The 16,573-nt window shown below is 37.8% G+C and overlaps 1 protein-coding gene across 3 annotated transcripts in view; it reads left to right on the top strand.

Annotated features, from left to right (window-relative positions):
• Nucleotides 1-16,573, top strand: part of USP45 (ubiquitin specific peptidase 45) — a 67,830-nt gene that overhangs the window by 30,179 nt on the left and 21,078 nt on the right. For all 3 annotated transcript variants that reach the window (XM_080666781.1, XM_080666780.1, XM_080666782.1), the window contains 4 exons: nucleotides 7,010-7,149; nucleotides 7,542-7,637; nucleotides 9,577-9,707; nucleotides 14,825-14,912. In XM_080666781.1, coding sequence (XP_080522907.1) covers nucleotides 7,010-7,149; nucleotides 7,542-7,637; nucleotides 9,577-9,707; nucleotides 14,825-14,912 — 455 coding nt within the window. The remainder of the gene's footprint in view (nucleotides 1-7,009; nucleotides 7,150-7,541; nucleotides 7,638-9,576; nucleotides 9,708-14,824; nucleotides 14,913-16,573) is intronic.

The following is a 16,573-nucleotide window of genomic DNA, read 5'->3' on the forward strand; positions in this document are numbered from 1 at the left end:
TACGTGGAGATATGGATGATTAGTTTTGTATTTTAGAAAAATTTTTTGTCTACAGTGTGGAGATAGATAGGAATGCCTTTGTATGTATACCTGCCCATTCATGTGGCAATATCAGTTTAAGACATGATCAAATAAAGATTTCTAATGGTTAATGGAATTTTGAGAATAAACAGGTGGGGTAATTATTGTTTGGTTCCAAGGTAGAGGAGTTGTGGGGCAGCAAGTTTTTCCTTTTTAAAGATTAAACTTCTTGCCGAAACCGGTTTGGCTCAGTGGATAGAGCGTCGGCCTGCGGACTGAAGGGTCCCGGGTTCGATTCCGGTCAAGGGCACGTACCTTGGTTGCGGGCACATCCCCAGTGGGAGGTGTGCAGGAGGCAGCTGATCGATGTTTCTCTCTCATCGATGTTTCTAACTCTCTATCCCTCTCTCTTCCTCTCTGTAAAATATCAATAAAATATATTTAAAAAAAAAAAGATTAAACTTCTCTTCAGCTGTAGAAATGAGCAAATTACATTAATACTACATGACTGGTTTAGGTAATTGCATTAAACAGTTGAGGGAATCCTAGTGCAGGTTCCCAGAAGAATGCTTACAGCTGTGTGGATTTCACATCTGATGCTACGATTTGCTTAAAAAAAAAAAACAACCCTCCACACCCTCCCCTTCAAACACATACTAGAAAACTAAAAACAACCAATAAAATCCTCATATATAACACAAAATTGAAAAAGAGCAAGAAAACTTTCTTGTGAGACCCACCCAGAAATATATATTATTAAAAAGTGGATTGATATCTCTGAAAGGCTCCTTTGTCACTTCGATAGTCTTGTAAATGTCATGTAAATATTCTACAAATACCAAAAACAGGAATTCCTGATGAAATAATATTGTTAAATATTGGCTTGCTATTTGTGAACTAGACAGGTAATTGACAATCTCACATTTTTTTTTTCTAAAGCAATGAATTTGGCCCATAATTTAAATACTGTCAGATGCCATTTTCAAAGAGATTAAAGAGAGAATTAAGTATTCCATTAAATTCATTAAACTTATGCTTTTGGTATAAAAATAATGACTTATGTTGGTTCTTTTAGTTTTATTAAGTTTGCTGTATCTTTTTTTTAAAAATAAGAAAGTAAATGGTATATTTGGGATCTGAAACAGTATATCTGAAGGTAAATAATGTCCTTTCATAGACAATTTGAATGTAATAACTACCTTTTTTTAAAAAAAAGTAATATATTTTGTTCCGCTTAAAAGTGACAGTTGTAAGACTAATAAATATGCATTTAAAAAATAAATACTAAAAGTAGTTATTCCCCTTTATAAAAGGGGTTAGGAACAAAAAGATATCAGACTTTCAAAAAACAACTTATTGTTACCTGTAGGGATTTAAATCTGGGGTTCCTTGTTTGAACTGCAGAGCATAGAGAATTATTTGACTGTTTTCTCACTTCTCCCAAAGGTGTCTCCTTACTAGTACTCTTCTGGTTACATACGGAGAAGTTAATTGCCTACATTGGGTGCCTAGGGCCATTGTCTGCAAACTGTGGCTCGAGAGCCACATGTGGCTCTTTGGCCCCTTGAGTGTGGCTCTTCCACAAAATACCACGGCCTGGGCGAGTCTATTTTGAAGAAGTGGCATGTAAACTTCTTCTAAGTTTAAGTTTAAAAAATTTGGCTCTCAAAAGAAATTTGAATCATTGTACTGTTGATATTTGGCTCTCTTGACTAATGAGTTTGCCGACAACTGGCCTAGGGCATTAGGGCTTAATTCTTTTGAGGCCCATTTGAAAAGGGCTGCCATAAACTTTAATATAGCTATAAATTCACACACACAAAATACCCAGTATGTCCTGCTCTGCTTAAGAATAGTGGCTTTTTCTTTCATATATCATCACTAGAATTTCAGTAGTGTCTTAAATTATCACACATATTAACCTTATCAACCATTGTTATACAGAAAAATAGTAGATCATAATGTTTGAGTGTGCAGATTCTGAAGCCAGTCTGCTGGGGTTTGAATCTACTCTCTATTACTACTAGCTGATTTCATATCTCTCTGCATTGGGGACAATTGTCAGAGGATAATTGCTCTCAAACTTTTTTTTTTTTTTTTTAAATAAGCAAGCAACCAACTAAGTTTACTTTTCCCATGCCTCTGGGAAACTTGGGAAGCACCAGTGTTCCCCTTCTGGTTTAATCAAAGTAATGTACAAATATTTGTACCTTTGAGAAAAGAGACATTTAATATTACTTGGCTACAAATCCACTATTGGTTGTTTTCAATTTTCTCCCATAAGAAAACACTGCATCTCTATGTACTTGCTCTTTTATTTCTGTAGGTTAAATTTGGGGGGATTTCTGGCCAATTTATAAACATATCTTAAATTTTGATTAGTGTTCCTAAACTACCTTCCAGAAAGATTATACAAAAGGTTAAGTTGACAAGAGCACCCATTTTTCCTGTTTAATTTGTTGACAGTTTTTAGACGGTTTTGGGTAATAATGAAGTTCTTAATGTCATTGTTGCCAGGTCCATCAATCTTTCTTTTTTTGGCGGGGGGTGAGGCGGGGCGGGTGGGAGGTGTTGTACTTTGTTCATCCAGTTTCTTGCAAGACCTGAGTATGGTTTTAGCAGGTTACTCAATTAACTAGCAGCTCTGAGTACTCAGATTATAGGCTTAAAGGTAAACTGCAGAGATATAAAAGAGCTTTAAAATTTTTACCTAGAATGCCTGAAGTTTTCTCTCAATGTTCTTTACATTCTGGTGTCTGTTACTTGATTACACACGTGTAGTATCTGATGACAGTGTTGGTAATATAGAGGTGAGATAGAGTAAATCTCTTTTAATAAAATAATCTTCTAACCCTGAAATTCTTTCTAATCATAGCTATGTCATGCATTCAGGTAAAACTTGAGAACAAAACAAATGATAATCAGAATTTTGTATAATTAGTCATTTTTTTGTTATTGCTGTTGCAGCTTTGTCTTATTAATTATGCTATACTTTAAAACATTTTGAAGTTCAGTCCTTGGTGCATTTGGTTCTGTGTTTATGAGGAAAGAGTTCTTAAAGTGAATAAGATTTAGAATTACTGCTAGATTGAGAAAGCTTTGTTGTCTCTCAAAACAAAATTATCAGTAATCATTCTTTAATAGAAGTAATAAATTGCTTTTTATTAAAACATAACTGTTTGTATATCAGATAATTGAGAGACTGATTCTCAGACACCCTAGTTTTAACCTAGAATCTTAAACTTTCAAGTTGACAGTTTCTTAGTGAATAAATGTACATGTATGCTTAGTTTCTAAAGTTTTACTAAGATATTCTCATGCGTTTAAGGCTTACTATCTCTGTGCTGTTCACTATGTACCAATTCCTTATACTGTAGCCATAAATCCTAAGCAGTTGAGTATTTATAGGTAGTGGTTCAATGGACATTTGTTAAATCAATTGAATTTGGATTGTTACATTTTATAAATGTGCTATTTAGTAAAATGAAAAACTTGCACTTTATTTTTTTTTAATTTCTTTATTGATTAAGGTATTACATATGTGTCCTTATCCCCTCATTTCTCCTTCCCCCACCTTCCCCTACCTTCCCTCTGAGGTTTGACAGGCTGATCGATGCTTCTCTGTCTCTGGATCTGTTTTTGTTCATAAAACTTGCACTTTAGATAAAACAAATATAAACAGTTATTAGAAAATGTCATTTTACTTTCTCATTAAATTATCTGATCTATTTAATATTCAAGTTCAATAGCATACTTAATTTTGAATATGTTCTCACAGACTTATATGTAAAAGTCAACAAATAGATCCTTGCCACTTGTGTGAAGTAGCTATTTAACCATGAAGTAAACTATTTTTATTGCCACTGCCCTGTGGATATGTTCTCTCTGGCAGTGCTGTCCATATTTGGTGGCCCTGCATGGAGAGCCAGGTGGTGCTGAAAAGCATCACACAGTGAAGCGTGGATATATCTAGGTTCGACATTTGTCATCCCTTAATGCTGAAGGGAAGGGTAAAATCTGTTTTTCCATATGTTTATGCTTTTTTTTTTGCCTGCAGTTTTGTCCAGATGGTCTTATGAACATTGTTTACTTTAGGATGTTATCCCAGATGTTTTGAAATCTAATGGGTAAATGTAGTACACAGATACATAAGCAATTTGCATGTTATGGTTTAAAAATGCGATATGTTTTTATACGATTAAAATATAGTTTCTGGAAATATTTTCCCAAGTGAATAAGAAATGTGTGTTAAATATGTAATCTATTTATGTATAGTTAATATAATCTATATAGTTTAGTTCCCCTAATCACTCTGTTTTTATGTTAATAAGCTAAAAAATATGGCAACATTTATTAAGAATGTTAACTAAAGGAAATACTTTTGAAGAGCCATATTTGTTCAGGGTTGCATATACCCAAATTTGTAAGAATGTTGCCCTACTATCTTTTATAATTCTTCTCATTGTACATAAATCACTGAAAAGAAATTAGGTGGTAAATGACAATGAATTTATAATGAAAAGGTTATCATTATGATTGTGGGCAAATCACTTAACCTGTTGGAGACTGAGTTTTGTAAATGTAAAATCAGAGAACAGCCTCGTGCCAAAAAAAAAAAAATGGAGTAATGCTTGGATTTAATTACTCTTTCATCTTAAATCTCTTAAGTATCACTGTGAAACCATCAGTGGCAGTAGCTCTAGTGAGAGCCTGAAACCTGCCGATTTCAGCCTCCAGTTGGAATCTCAGATTCAATAATGAAGAGGTGGGCTGCTCTTGTTTACAAACCCAGCCAGGGTCACTGTGGGGCTTCTTGTTTGTGTAATGCTTCCTAAGCTCTGACTGGCATTTTTCACTTTCAAGTTTGAATACTGTCTGGCTTTCTCTTGCTTCCTCTCTTCTCCATGCCTGATCTCCGCATTTCAGTGACCTCCACTAATTGTACCAGCCTTTGCCGCTAAGCTCTGTGTTCTTAACACAGTGAAGAACAAGAAAGATCTCTCTTCCTGTCCTCCAGATATTACAATAAGTAATAAGAATTAAATTGAAAGAAAAATCTTTTCCATGCAATCAATTTGCTTAATGATAGAAACATCTTAGAAGCCACCAATACATTTTTTCTCAATGAGATATTTTCACATGTTCAAAAGAAAAACCAAGAAATTATGAAAACTACAAAGTCAATATAAAAGGCAAAATTTGTATTAGCAATTCAGAAAATCCAATTAGAAATAAGAGATAAACTTGAGGGGAAAAAACTTCAGAAAGTACAGGGAATTATTAAAGAGAAGAAAAAAAGTGAGAGCAGATAAGCAGTAGACATGAAGAATAGCTCATGAAGATACGGATTCTGGCACAAATAATTTTTGGTGGGCTTTCTGGACTGTTTTTCACACACACAGTGCTTACCATGCCAACTGCTTTGCAAAGAGCAGCTCATTTAATCCTTATGAAAAGTCCATGAGAAAATGTGGACCTCACGTGATTGATACTGGAGCCCCGTCTATTGAGGCCTTATTTTTTGGGGGTGGGGTCCAAAAGTCAAAGGTGCCAAGTCAAGCTTTGTTTGAACCAATAGCAAGTGTGTGACATCAGTCTGCCAGCATCCAAGACTAAAGTTTTTCTTTATGGTGGTTTCTTGCTCCTGTCCTGAGAACAGGGCCACCTCCAACTCTGTTCATTTCCCATAATGCTTCTATACAGAGGGCAGGATGGGGAGCTCATCAGAGACATGGAAGGCTACAAGTCTACTATATTTGCTGTTTAATCTTGTAGGTTTTGACTTTTTATTATGTATGTTCTCCCCAACATCACACCCCTGTGGAAGAAGGAGCATTCATCTGATTATAGGGTCAAATAGCCAAACATTTAGCTGTTAATTGGCAATGCAAGGCAGCATGTCAGTATTAGATGAGTAAAATACTGTATATAATTGTAAAGAACTACACAATCGGAGGGTTGAAAGGGATTTAAAGAACATTCAGTTGAAACCAAAAGATTTGAGAACCTGGGACTTTCTTGTCAAACTTCAAATAATAATGATTCAGAAAATAATCTGTTAAATAGGTATAATTGTGTTAGTTCATGAGTGTTAGGAATTGTTCTTCATTTTCATATTGTTATTAAACATTATACTATAATTTTCAAATTTGCATTAATTATACAAGTTAGTAAACCCAAAACATGCACTTAATGTACTATATACTTAGGTATTTTCGTTTTTATATTATAATTCTGTTAATTTTTAACTTTTTATTTGACATTTTCAAATATAGAAAAGTTGCAAGAATACCAAAAAAATTGCCATTGTATAGTGATTTTCTAATTTCATAATTTCTTTTGTTTATTAGTTGGCATTCTCTTGCAAGGAAATTTTCTCCCTTTCATCCCCACTTTAAAATTTATTATCAATTCAGAATCACTTTCATTTTATCCAGTGAATAATAATCTGCTAGAGCCCTCTTTTAGTTTTATATTCAAACTGTCCCACATTGGACCCATGGGAACCTATTAGAAATGGCACCTGTGTATTTTTACATATTCATCACTTTTTTGGGAGTAATTCCTTATTTTTTGGCACAACAATAATGTGATAGGCTTATTTGGCCTCTTTGCTGCCCCAGGTTAAGAATCAGCCTTTTCTTCAAGGAGTCTACATTTCTTTTAGTAAGGGATGGTATTTAGAAACCAAGATCTGGATCTTTTGTACGCATTTTTTAACTTTACTCTTTTATATTTAATTTTTCAATTAATCTGGAGTTTACTCTGCACTGCGGTGTTCGGTACAGATGTGTAAATTAACATGGATTAAAATGAAGTGCTTTAGCAGTAAGATACAAAACTCAAGACAGTTATTTGTGTTCCTGTCCTTCAGGAGTACTAATTCAGGGAAAACAGCTTATTTAATGTCAAATAATGTATTTAAATGATGTCAAGTGATATGTACTTAATTTTACATTTCATGTCAGTTATGTTTTCTCTAACTTAGATGCATTTTCTAGAATTATAAAACTTTGTGAAGAAAAACATGAAACAGATGAAAAAAAGGGAAAAAAAGGCAACAGTGTAACATCTGTAAAAGGAATTACGAATTTAGGAAATACTTGCTTTTTTAATGCGGTTATGCAGGTAAGAGGCATCCGAAAGCTTTGTAAAATGTCAAAGATCATTTTAATTAATTTATATTTGTTTGCACACCTGTAGCCTGTCAAATGACTACTAAATATTCACCTAGAAATTTGTTTTCTTTTTGTTTGTTTTAGGCTATCTTTAGCCATTGTCATACACATACATAAACCTTCCTTTCCATCGTGCTTCTTAAATGTCTTCTCTGTATTTTACCATGGCTCTATCAGTAACCATGACATTTATTAAATGTAAAATGAACTCAATAAATTTTTTTAAGTTAAAAAACGTTTCCTATGCAAGATGAATTTGAAACTTAGAAAGAGTAATTTATTCCATAAAATCAGAGGCATAGTATACCTGAATCAGAAGACTTTATTTTTGTTTTCTTTTAGAACTTGGCACAGTCTTACATTCTTATTGAACTGATGAATGAGATCAAAGAAAATGGTACAATACTCAAGATTTTTCCTTCGTCAGACTCTCAGATGGTAAGAAATGTAACTATCTGGATAAGAGCTCTTTTGAGATGAACCAGCGTCCTTTCGGAGTGACCCTCAACCAACTGAGTCATACCAGCCAGGGCAGGGAGTTTGACTTTTGTTGAGTAAAATGTCTAGGGCTCCTGTTTTGTAGTTACTGGTACCATTTGCTTAAATATAGCATTTTTGTTCTTTAAAGATAGATTACTTTTAATAGTGAACATCTAAAGGTTTTTTTGAAGCCTAATCTGATCATAGGTTTTTAAGTTAATGAGGAGGGAAAAAAGCAACCTCTGACATTCCGAAGCTGGCCTGGCACCCACAGTTAGGCCATGTTATTCAATCAATTTCACAGAATACCAACCCCAGGCTAGGCTCCTTTCAGTCTAATAAATGAGGCAAAGCAAGGTCACTTCGTGATTTCAAATAACCAGGTTGCTCTATCACTTAGAAAATTCTAAAAACCTGTCTGTTGGCCAAAATGAGTGCTATTTCTTTTCCTTTTTTAAATTTATCTTTATTGCTAAAAGTATTACACATGTCCCCTTTGTTTTTTTCCCCATTGACCCCCTCCACCCTTCATCCCCCCAGGCTTTCTGAGTGTTATTTCTTAGTTACAGCTTTATCTTCATTCTCATCTCCCCCCCACACACACACCCACATATAAGATTTATTGAGATACTTAATCATAGAATTACCCCACTTTCTGACATTATCCAATCAAGAGCAGACCTCTGCTTGCTTAGCCTCCCTGCTGAATTACCCAACTAGAGCCCCAATCCTATATTGGTTCTTTCAAATACGCTTTTATTAAGACACCCCATAGTTCCCCATGGTTTGTGTTCTCCCTCAGTGCATCAAGTAGTAAACCCACCTTGTTCAACTGCAGGTGTGTTCCTGGTGGTCTTTGACTGGAGGGCATTAACATTAGTAATAATGATTAGAAATTGATGTGTGTGTGTATGTGTGTGTGTGTTTTAGAAGAAGAAAGCGTGTATGAATAGCTCATGATAATGGTTTTCAAAAATACTTCAGAAAGAGTTCTTCTAAAATTTCTTAGCCCACTGTAGTAATCTTGGATTTTTTCTTCCAAGGAGACAGTTTTGAAAGACAATATTATTGAAAAAGCAGACTATAAATTCATTGCCAGTTCAGCCCCTTAACATTTTTGTGGTAGATCCCAATGCCCTCTTCTAAAGTGAGGTGAGTCCTGGCCAGTATGGCTCAGTTGGTTGGAGTGTCATCCCCGCCCCCATGCACCAAAAGGGGGTGGGTTCAATTCCAGGTCAGGGCACATACCCAGGTTGCAGTTATGCTAGAAGATAACATACTATAATGTTCGAGGATTATATTTGGGACCTGCTTTTTTACTCATTATGCATAAGGAGAGGGGTGTTACTGGGGAAAATAACATTTTAGAAAACAAAACGTGATGGGATAGAAATTCTAGAATAAAGTGCATTGATCCTTCACCAATTTAAGCTACTTTTGCCCAGCTTTTTGTCTCTCTCCTTTAAAAGAGAGAGATGGTATACCAATTTCCCCCCATTCCTTATTTAACAGTAAAATATTTTGGGGAAAGAAGGATATTGAGTTTTGCTAATATAAATATAATTTATGATTATTTGTGAAAATGTACAAATATCAAGTAGATGAAGAATTTTACTTTTAGGAGAGCACATTAAGGGACAGTTATAAGCTAATAGTGATTTCATTCTTAAGCTAATAGTTTTATTAAGTACTAGTAAAGGGCAGATGATATGAGAATACCTGTGTTTTTCAAGATAAAGCATTTAATTCTAATTTTCATTTTTAAATTTTTATATATGAGGGACTAAAGTTTCTTAATACAGTTGAGGGAATTTAGTTGTCATCACTGAAACAAAATAGAACTATTTGATTTAAAATAATATATATTTCTGACATAGAGTTGATCATGTTTTTAAAGGATCCATTAATGGTGGAACTTTCAAGCCCTGGACCATTGACCTCAGCCTTGGTCCTGTTTCTTCACAGCATGAAGGAAACTGACAAAGGATCTCTGTCTCCTAAAGCTCTCTTCAATCAGCTTTGTCAGAAGTGGGTGCACCTACATTGTTAATATAAATAATCATGAATTACAAAATGCTATTGTGTTTATACTTAATATGAGTACTTTCAGTCTTACTGTAACACTAGAGGCCCAGTGCACAAAATTTGTGCCCTGGGGCAGGGGTGTCCCTCAGCCCAGCTTGCACCCTCTCTAATCTGGGACTGCTGGCTACCAACCGCTCACCTGCCTGCCTGATTGCCTCTAACTGCTTCTGCCTGCCAGCCTGATCACCCCCTACCTACTCCTCTGCCAGCCTGATCGATGCCTAACTGCTCCCCTACTGGCCCAATTGCCCCCAACTATGCTCCCCTGCTGGCCCTGTCGCCCCAAACTGCCCTCCCCTGCCAGCCCGGTCGCCCCCAACTGCCCTCCCTGCCAGCCTGGTCACCCCCAACTGCCCTCCCCTGCTGGCCTGGTCACCCCTAACTGCCCTCCCCTGCCGGCCATCTTGTGGCGACCATCTTGTGACCACATGGGGGCGGCCATCTTGTGCAAGGGTGTGATGGTCAATTTGCATATTACCTCTTTATTATATAGGATTGCTATTATTGCCTAGATACCAAGAGGAAGAATTAATATTGTTTAGTTGCAGCTCTGTGGTCTATGAAAATTATATCGTTTTTAAAATATATATTTTTTTATTGATTTCAGAGAGGAAGGGAGAGGGAGAGTGAAATAGAATAATTGATGGGCCGCCTCCTGCACACTCCACACTGGGGATTGAGCCCGCAACCTGGGCATGTGCCCTGACCCGAAATCGAACCATGACCTCCTGGTTTATAGGTTGATGCTCAACCACTAAGCCAGCCAGCGGGGCTGGGAAATTATACCTTATAAAACTCTGAAGAAGTGATTATCCCCATTTTATATATAAGGAAACTGAGACTCATAGCAGTTGAGTACTTTACCCCATTTCATAGTGACAAAGCCAGGATTCACATAGACATCTGTTCTAACTCGGAAGCCCATGATTATGCATTACCTATAGACACAGACAATAGGATGGTGAAGGCCTTGAACAGGGTGAGAATCAGGTAGAAGGGGCAATGGAGGGAAAAAAGGGGACATCTGTAATACTCGCAACAATAAAGATTTTTTTTTTTTAAATAAAAAGAAACCCATCGCCGAAACCGGTTTGGCTCAGTGGATAGAGCATTGGCCTACGGACTGAAGGGTCCCGGGTTCGATTCCGGTCAAGGGCATGTACCTTGGTTGCAGGCACATCCCCAGTAGGGGGTGTGCAGAAGGCAGCTGATCGATGTTTCTCTCTCATCTATGTTTCTAGCTCTCTCTCCCTCTCCCTTCCTCTCTCTGTAAAATATCAATAAAATATATTTTTTTAAAAAAAGCCCATCATGTAACACAATAAAATATGAAAATTATAGAATTGTAAGATCATAAAAGGTGCTATAATAGATCATCTAACCTAGTTTTTTTATTTTAAAAGATGAGCTTTGAGGCAAATAGAGTTTAAGTGAATTTCTCAAGATGTTACAAAATGCTTAAAAACAAAATGTGTTCCCGGCTGGCATGGCTCAGTGGTTGAGCCTCAATCTATGAACCAGAAGGTCATGGCTCGATTCCCCATCAGGGCACATGCCCGGGTTGGGGGCTCGATCCTGCAGGAGGCAGCTGATCAATGATTCTCTCTCATCATTAATGTTTCTCATTCTCCCTTCCTCTCTGAAATCAATTAAAATATATTTAGGCCCTAGCTGGTTTGGCTCAGTGGGTAGAGCGTCGGCCTGTGGACTGAAGGGCACATGCCAGGGTTGCTGGCTTGATCCCCAGTAGGGAGCATGTAGGAGACAGCCGATCAATGATTCTCTCTCATCATTGATGTTTCTATCTTTCTCTTCCTCTCACATCCTCTCTGAAACAATAAAAATAATTAAAAATATCTATCTATCATCTATCTATCTATATATAAAAGCCTAAGCGACTGAACCACTGTTTGACCATTCGACCAGTAGCTATGATGTGCATTGACCACCAGGGGGCAGACGCTCAATGCACAGGCATGGAAACATGGAACAGACTGATGAATCTCAGAGGGAAGGGGGAAGGGGGCAGGGCGGGAAGAGATTAACCAAAGATCTTATATGCATACTAGAGGCCCAGTGCCTGGATTTGTGCATCGGTGGGGTTCCTCGGTACCTGTGGGGATCCGGCCGAAACTGGCAGTCCAGCATCCCCTGAGGGGCCCCGGATTACAAGAGAGCACAGGCCAGGCCAAGGGACCCCACCAGTGCATGAATTCGTGCACCGGGCCTCTAATAAATATATATTATATATATATTATATATATATGTGTGTGTGTGTATATATATATATATATATATATATATATATAATATATATATTAAAAACAAAATATTTGAGTGCGTGGAAATAAACACATACCATAAAGGTCGTGACTTAACTTTTTTTTTTTTTAATATATTTTATTGATTTTTTACAGAGAGGAAAGGAGAGGGATAGAGAGTGAGAAACATCGATGAGAGAGAAACATCGATCAGCTGCCTCTTGCACACTCCTCACTGGGAATGTGCCCGCAACCAAGGTACATGCCCTTGACTGGAATCGAACCTGGGACCCTTCAGTCCACAGGCTGACGCTCTATCCACTGAGCCAAACCGGTTAGGGCAGACTTAACTTTAATGTATGTACTTATTCCTAGATCTAGAAAATTGAGAACTTACTCTGTTGTCAGTACTCACTAGAATCCAGGTACACAACATATCATGTGTTTAAAATGGGCCTTGTCTTGGAGCTCATAAACTAGTTTAGTCCACAATGAACTAAAATATGTAGAAACAAAATTCTTTAAACATGAACTTTTTTTTTTTAATATCTACACTCTTTAAAGTTTCATTTTAATTTAAGCTCATTATTTGTGTCATGGTATTGTGTGTTTATTCTTTTTTCAGGTTTTTTTATTTTTACTTTTTAAGTATTACAAATAGTAGTACATATGTCTCCTTTTTTTCCCCAATTGACCTTCCCCCAGCCTCCCCTAACCCCCGGCACATGCCCTCACCCACCTCCCAGTGTCTTGTATCCATTGATTATACTTATATACATGCATACAAGTCCTTCAGTTGATCTCTTACCTACCCCACCCTAACCCTCCCCAGCCTTCCTGCTGTAGTTTGACAGTCTGTTCTGTGCTTCTCTGCCTCTGTATCTATTTTAGTTCATCAGTTTATAATGTTCTTTATTATCCATAAATGAGTGAGATCATGTGGTATTTTTCTTTCACTGACTGGCTTATTTCACTTAGCATAATGTTCTCCAGTTCCATTCATGCTGTTGCAAATGGTAAGAATTCCTTCTTTTTTATAGCAGCGTAGTATTCCTTTGTGTAGATGTACCACAGTTTTCTAATCCACTCATCTTTATATTTTGTCTCATAGTAGTGTACCAATGTTAATTTGTTTCTAAAAAATGTATTGTATAAAGAATACAACACAAACTCTGCCCTCTTAAAATTTTTTTGAGTATAATATATTATTGTTGACTATAGGTACAGCAGATCTCTAGGGCTTATTCATCTTGCTCGACTGAAACCTTTTGCGTATTGATTAGCAACTCCACCTTTGCACCTCACTCCAGCCCCTCACAACTATCATTTCATCCTTTGATTCTATGCATTTGAGTATTTTAGATTCCTCATATAAATGGAGTCATGCAGTATCTGTCTTTCTGTGACTGGCTTATTTCACTTAGTCTAATGTGCCATCATATTAAACTAGAGGCCCGGTGCACGAAATTCATGCACGGGGGGGGGGGGGTGGGTGTCCCTCAGCCCAGCCTGCACCCTCTCCAATCTGGAACCCCTTGAGGGATGTCCGACTACCTGTTTCACCAGGATCAGGCCTAAATGGGCAGTCGGACATCCCTCTCACCATCTAGGACTGCTGGCTCCCAACCGCTCACCTGCCTGCCTGCCTGATTGCCCCCTAACCACTCCCCTGCCAGCCCGATTGTCCCTAACTGCCCTCCCCTGCCGGCCTAGTCACTCCTAACTGTCCTCCCCTGCTGGCCTGGTCGCCCCTAACTGTCCTCCCCTGCAGGCCTGGTCGCCCCCAACTTCCCTCCCCTGCTGGCCCAGTCACCCCTAACTTCCCTTTCTTGCCAGCCTGGTCACCCCTAACTGCCCTTTCCTGCCAGCCCGATTGCCCCTAACTGCCCTCCCCTGCAGGCCTAGTCCCCCCCAACTGCCCTCCCCTGCAGGCCTGGTCCCCCCCAACTGTTCGCCCCTGCAGGCCTGGTTGCCCCCAACTGCCCTCCTCTGCTGGCCCGGTCACCCCTAACTGCCCTCCCCTGCTGGCCATCTTGTGGTGGCCATCTTTGACCACATGGGGCGGCCATCTTGTGTGTTGGAGTGACGATCAGTTTGCATATTACCTCTTTATTATATAGGATGTAGTCTAAAATATAGAGGGTGTATTGTATGTTTCATTTGCTTGGCAAATGCTGTTTGTTTTTTTAAAGCCTGAGGAACAAAAAGATCCCTGCAAAGCCTCAGAAACATAGGTGCCTCATAAAATTAAGAAATTTTTAGGATATATGTACTTTAGAAATTTGTTTTAGACTCTATCCAAAATAACTGTGTTTCTAATTTTATAAAGATTTATAAATTGTTAATAAATTATTATTAAATAGATGCTCATAGATAAAAATTCAAATTAGTAGTATTTTTATTTTATTTTAAAAGTCATTATACACATACAGACATAAAAATTGTCTGCAAGTTGCTTGTTTTGCTTACTGTGTTTTGTGTATCTATATAGTACATGTGAATATAACTGATTTGATTTTACATATGTGTATACAGAATGGGGTAAAAGTAGGTTTATAGTTGTGAGTATGAAACACATATGTGGTTGGCATGTAGTAGTTGCCCAATAAATGATAGCCATATTGTTCTCAGTACACTTAAGGTCTCTTCCTAATTGGAACAGTAATAACATTTTGACTTAGTTAAAAAAAAAAGTAAATTGAATCTTTGGCTCTATGTTATTATAAAGTGATTTAAATATTAATAATATATTGTTGATGAAATGATCATTTTTTCTTTCCTGCTGTTTTTAAATCATAGGGCCCCTCGATTTAAAGATTTTCAGCAACAGGACAGTCAGGAGCTCCTGCATTATCTGCTGGATTCAGTGAGGACTGAAGAAACAAAGGTCAGGTTTCTTTATGTTTATCACATATACTCTTTAAGAAGAGGGTACAAAACTGAAGGATTTATTTCTACCATAATTTTTATGTGCGGTTAGGAGGTTAACTTGATTTTTTCTCTCACTATTCTATTTCTTCTTCTCTCTTGTTCTTTTTTTTTTTTTTTTTTTAATATATATTTTTATTGATTTTCTACAGAAAGGAAAGGAGAGAGACAGAGAGTTAGAAACATCAATGAGAGAGAAACATCGATCAGCTGCCTCCTGCACACCCCCCACTGGGGATGTGCCTGAAACCAAGGTACATGCCCTTGACTAGAATCGAACCTGGGACCCTTTAGTCCGCAGGCTGACGCTCCATCCACTGAGCCAAACCGTCAGGGCATTTTTTTTTTTTTTTTACTGTTCTATAAGGTTATTTTCTTTCACTCTGTCACAACCCCTATTCTTTATTAGTTAATGTTCTTTGGCTATAATGAACAGAAATCAATTAAAACTAGCTTAAATAAAGAAAAGGGATCTAAGAATCCAGGTGAAGGGGGATATAGCTGGGATTGTTTACTACATGATGGTTATGAATCATTGTAAATGGAATTAAAATTTATGTCTTTACATTGTTTTTCTCTGTCATTATCACAAGTAAAACAACAAAATCTATTCCTATCATTTATTCTATTCCCCTTCTATTACTTGACTAGAGGCCCGGTGCACAAAATTCGTGCATGGGTGCGGTCCCTAGGCCTGGCCGGCAGTCGAAGCTTGAGCGTCTGGTGTGGAAGGGCAGGTCCCACCTGACCTCTGGGCCCGGGGCAGCACCTGGGCCCCCACTTGCACCCACCTTAGCCTGGCACCGCCCACTCACCTGCTCCACTATCCCACTGCTTCCCGCTCTCATCAGGGCCTATTGGGGCCAGCAGTGCCTCCACTGCCACCCACTGCCAGTGCCGCATCGCCGACACCCACCATGTTCTGTGCCACCCTGTGGTGGTCAGCGCATGTCAGAGAGAGTGGTCGAATGACGGTCTGAGGGGACAATTTGCATATTAGGCTTTTATTATATAGGATGGCCTTCTTTGTTTCAAGTTAAATTACTGTTTTGTCATAATGGTACATTGGGATTCACAGTATCTTAAAAACTCAGGCAGTATAGCAGGAAACATTGGTTTTTGAAAGCTCTTTCTTCCTCTCTGTGAGGGTTTTAGACGGCGTGGCAAAATTAAAATGTCAAGTGTGTGGATCTGCTCAGTCCTGTGAGCAAGGCCGGTCCGTTACAGTGGTCCCCCGGCAGGAGCTGCATTGTCTGGCCTGGGAACCCACAGCTGTTAGTTGTGTTGCTGTTGTCGTTTGCCACTGCCATGTGTTTTTTAATTGAAGAAAGGCTACACCGTTAGGTCTGCCACCAGAATCTTTTAGTAATGATTACAAACTACTGATCTCCTTTCATATTGTTTCATCAAAGTCTTTTTCTTACAACTATAAAGTTCAGGACTATAATATGCTCTTATTGAATGGAGCACTAAAGGGATCATTTGTGCAAAAACTCGTTAATTTTTTATGTGCAAATAATTCAAATTTACTATAAGAACTTTTATAATCAGTCTTTTCAACTTACAAATATATATGCTTCACTTTTTCCCTTTTAATTTGAGCTATCACTAAAGAGTTAC

This window comes from Plecotus auritus, assembly GCF_963455305.1.
Source record: "Plecotus auritus genome assembly, chromosome: 4".
NCBI classification, from domain to species: Eukaryota; Metazoa; Chordata; class Mammalia; order Chiroptera; family Vespertilionidae; genus Plecotus; species Plecotus auritus.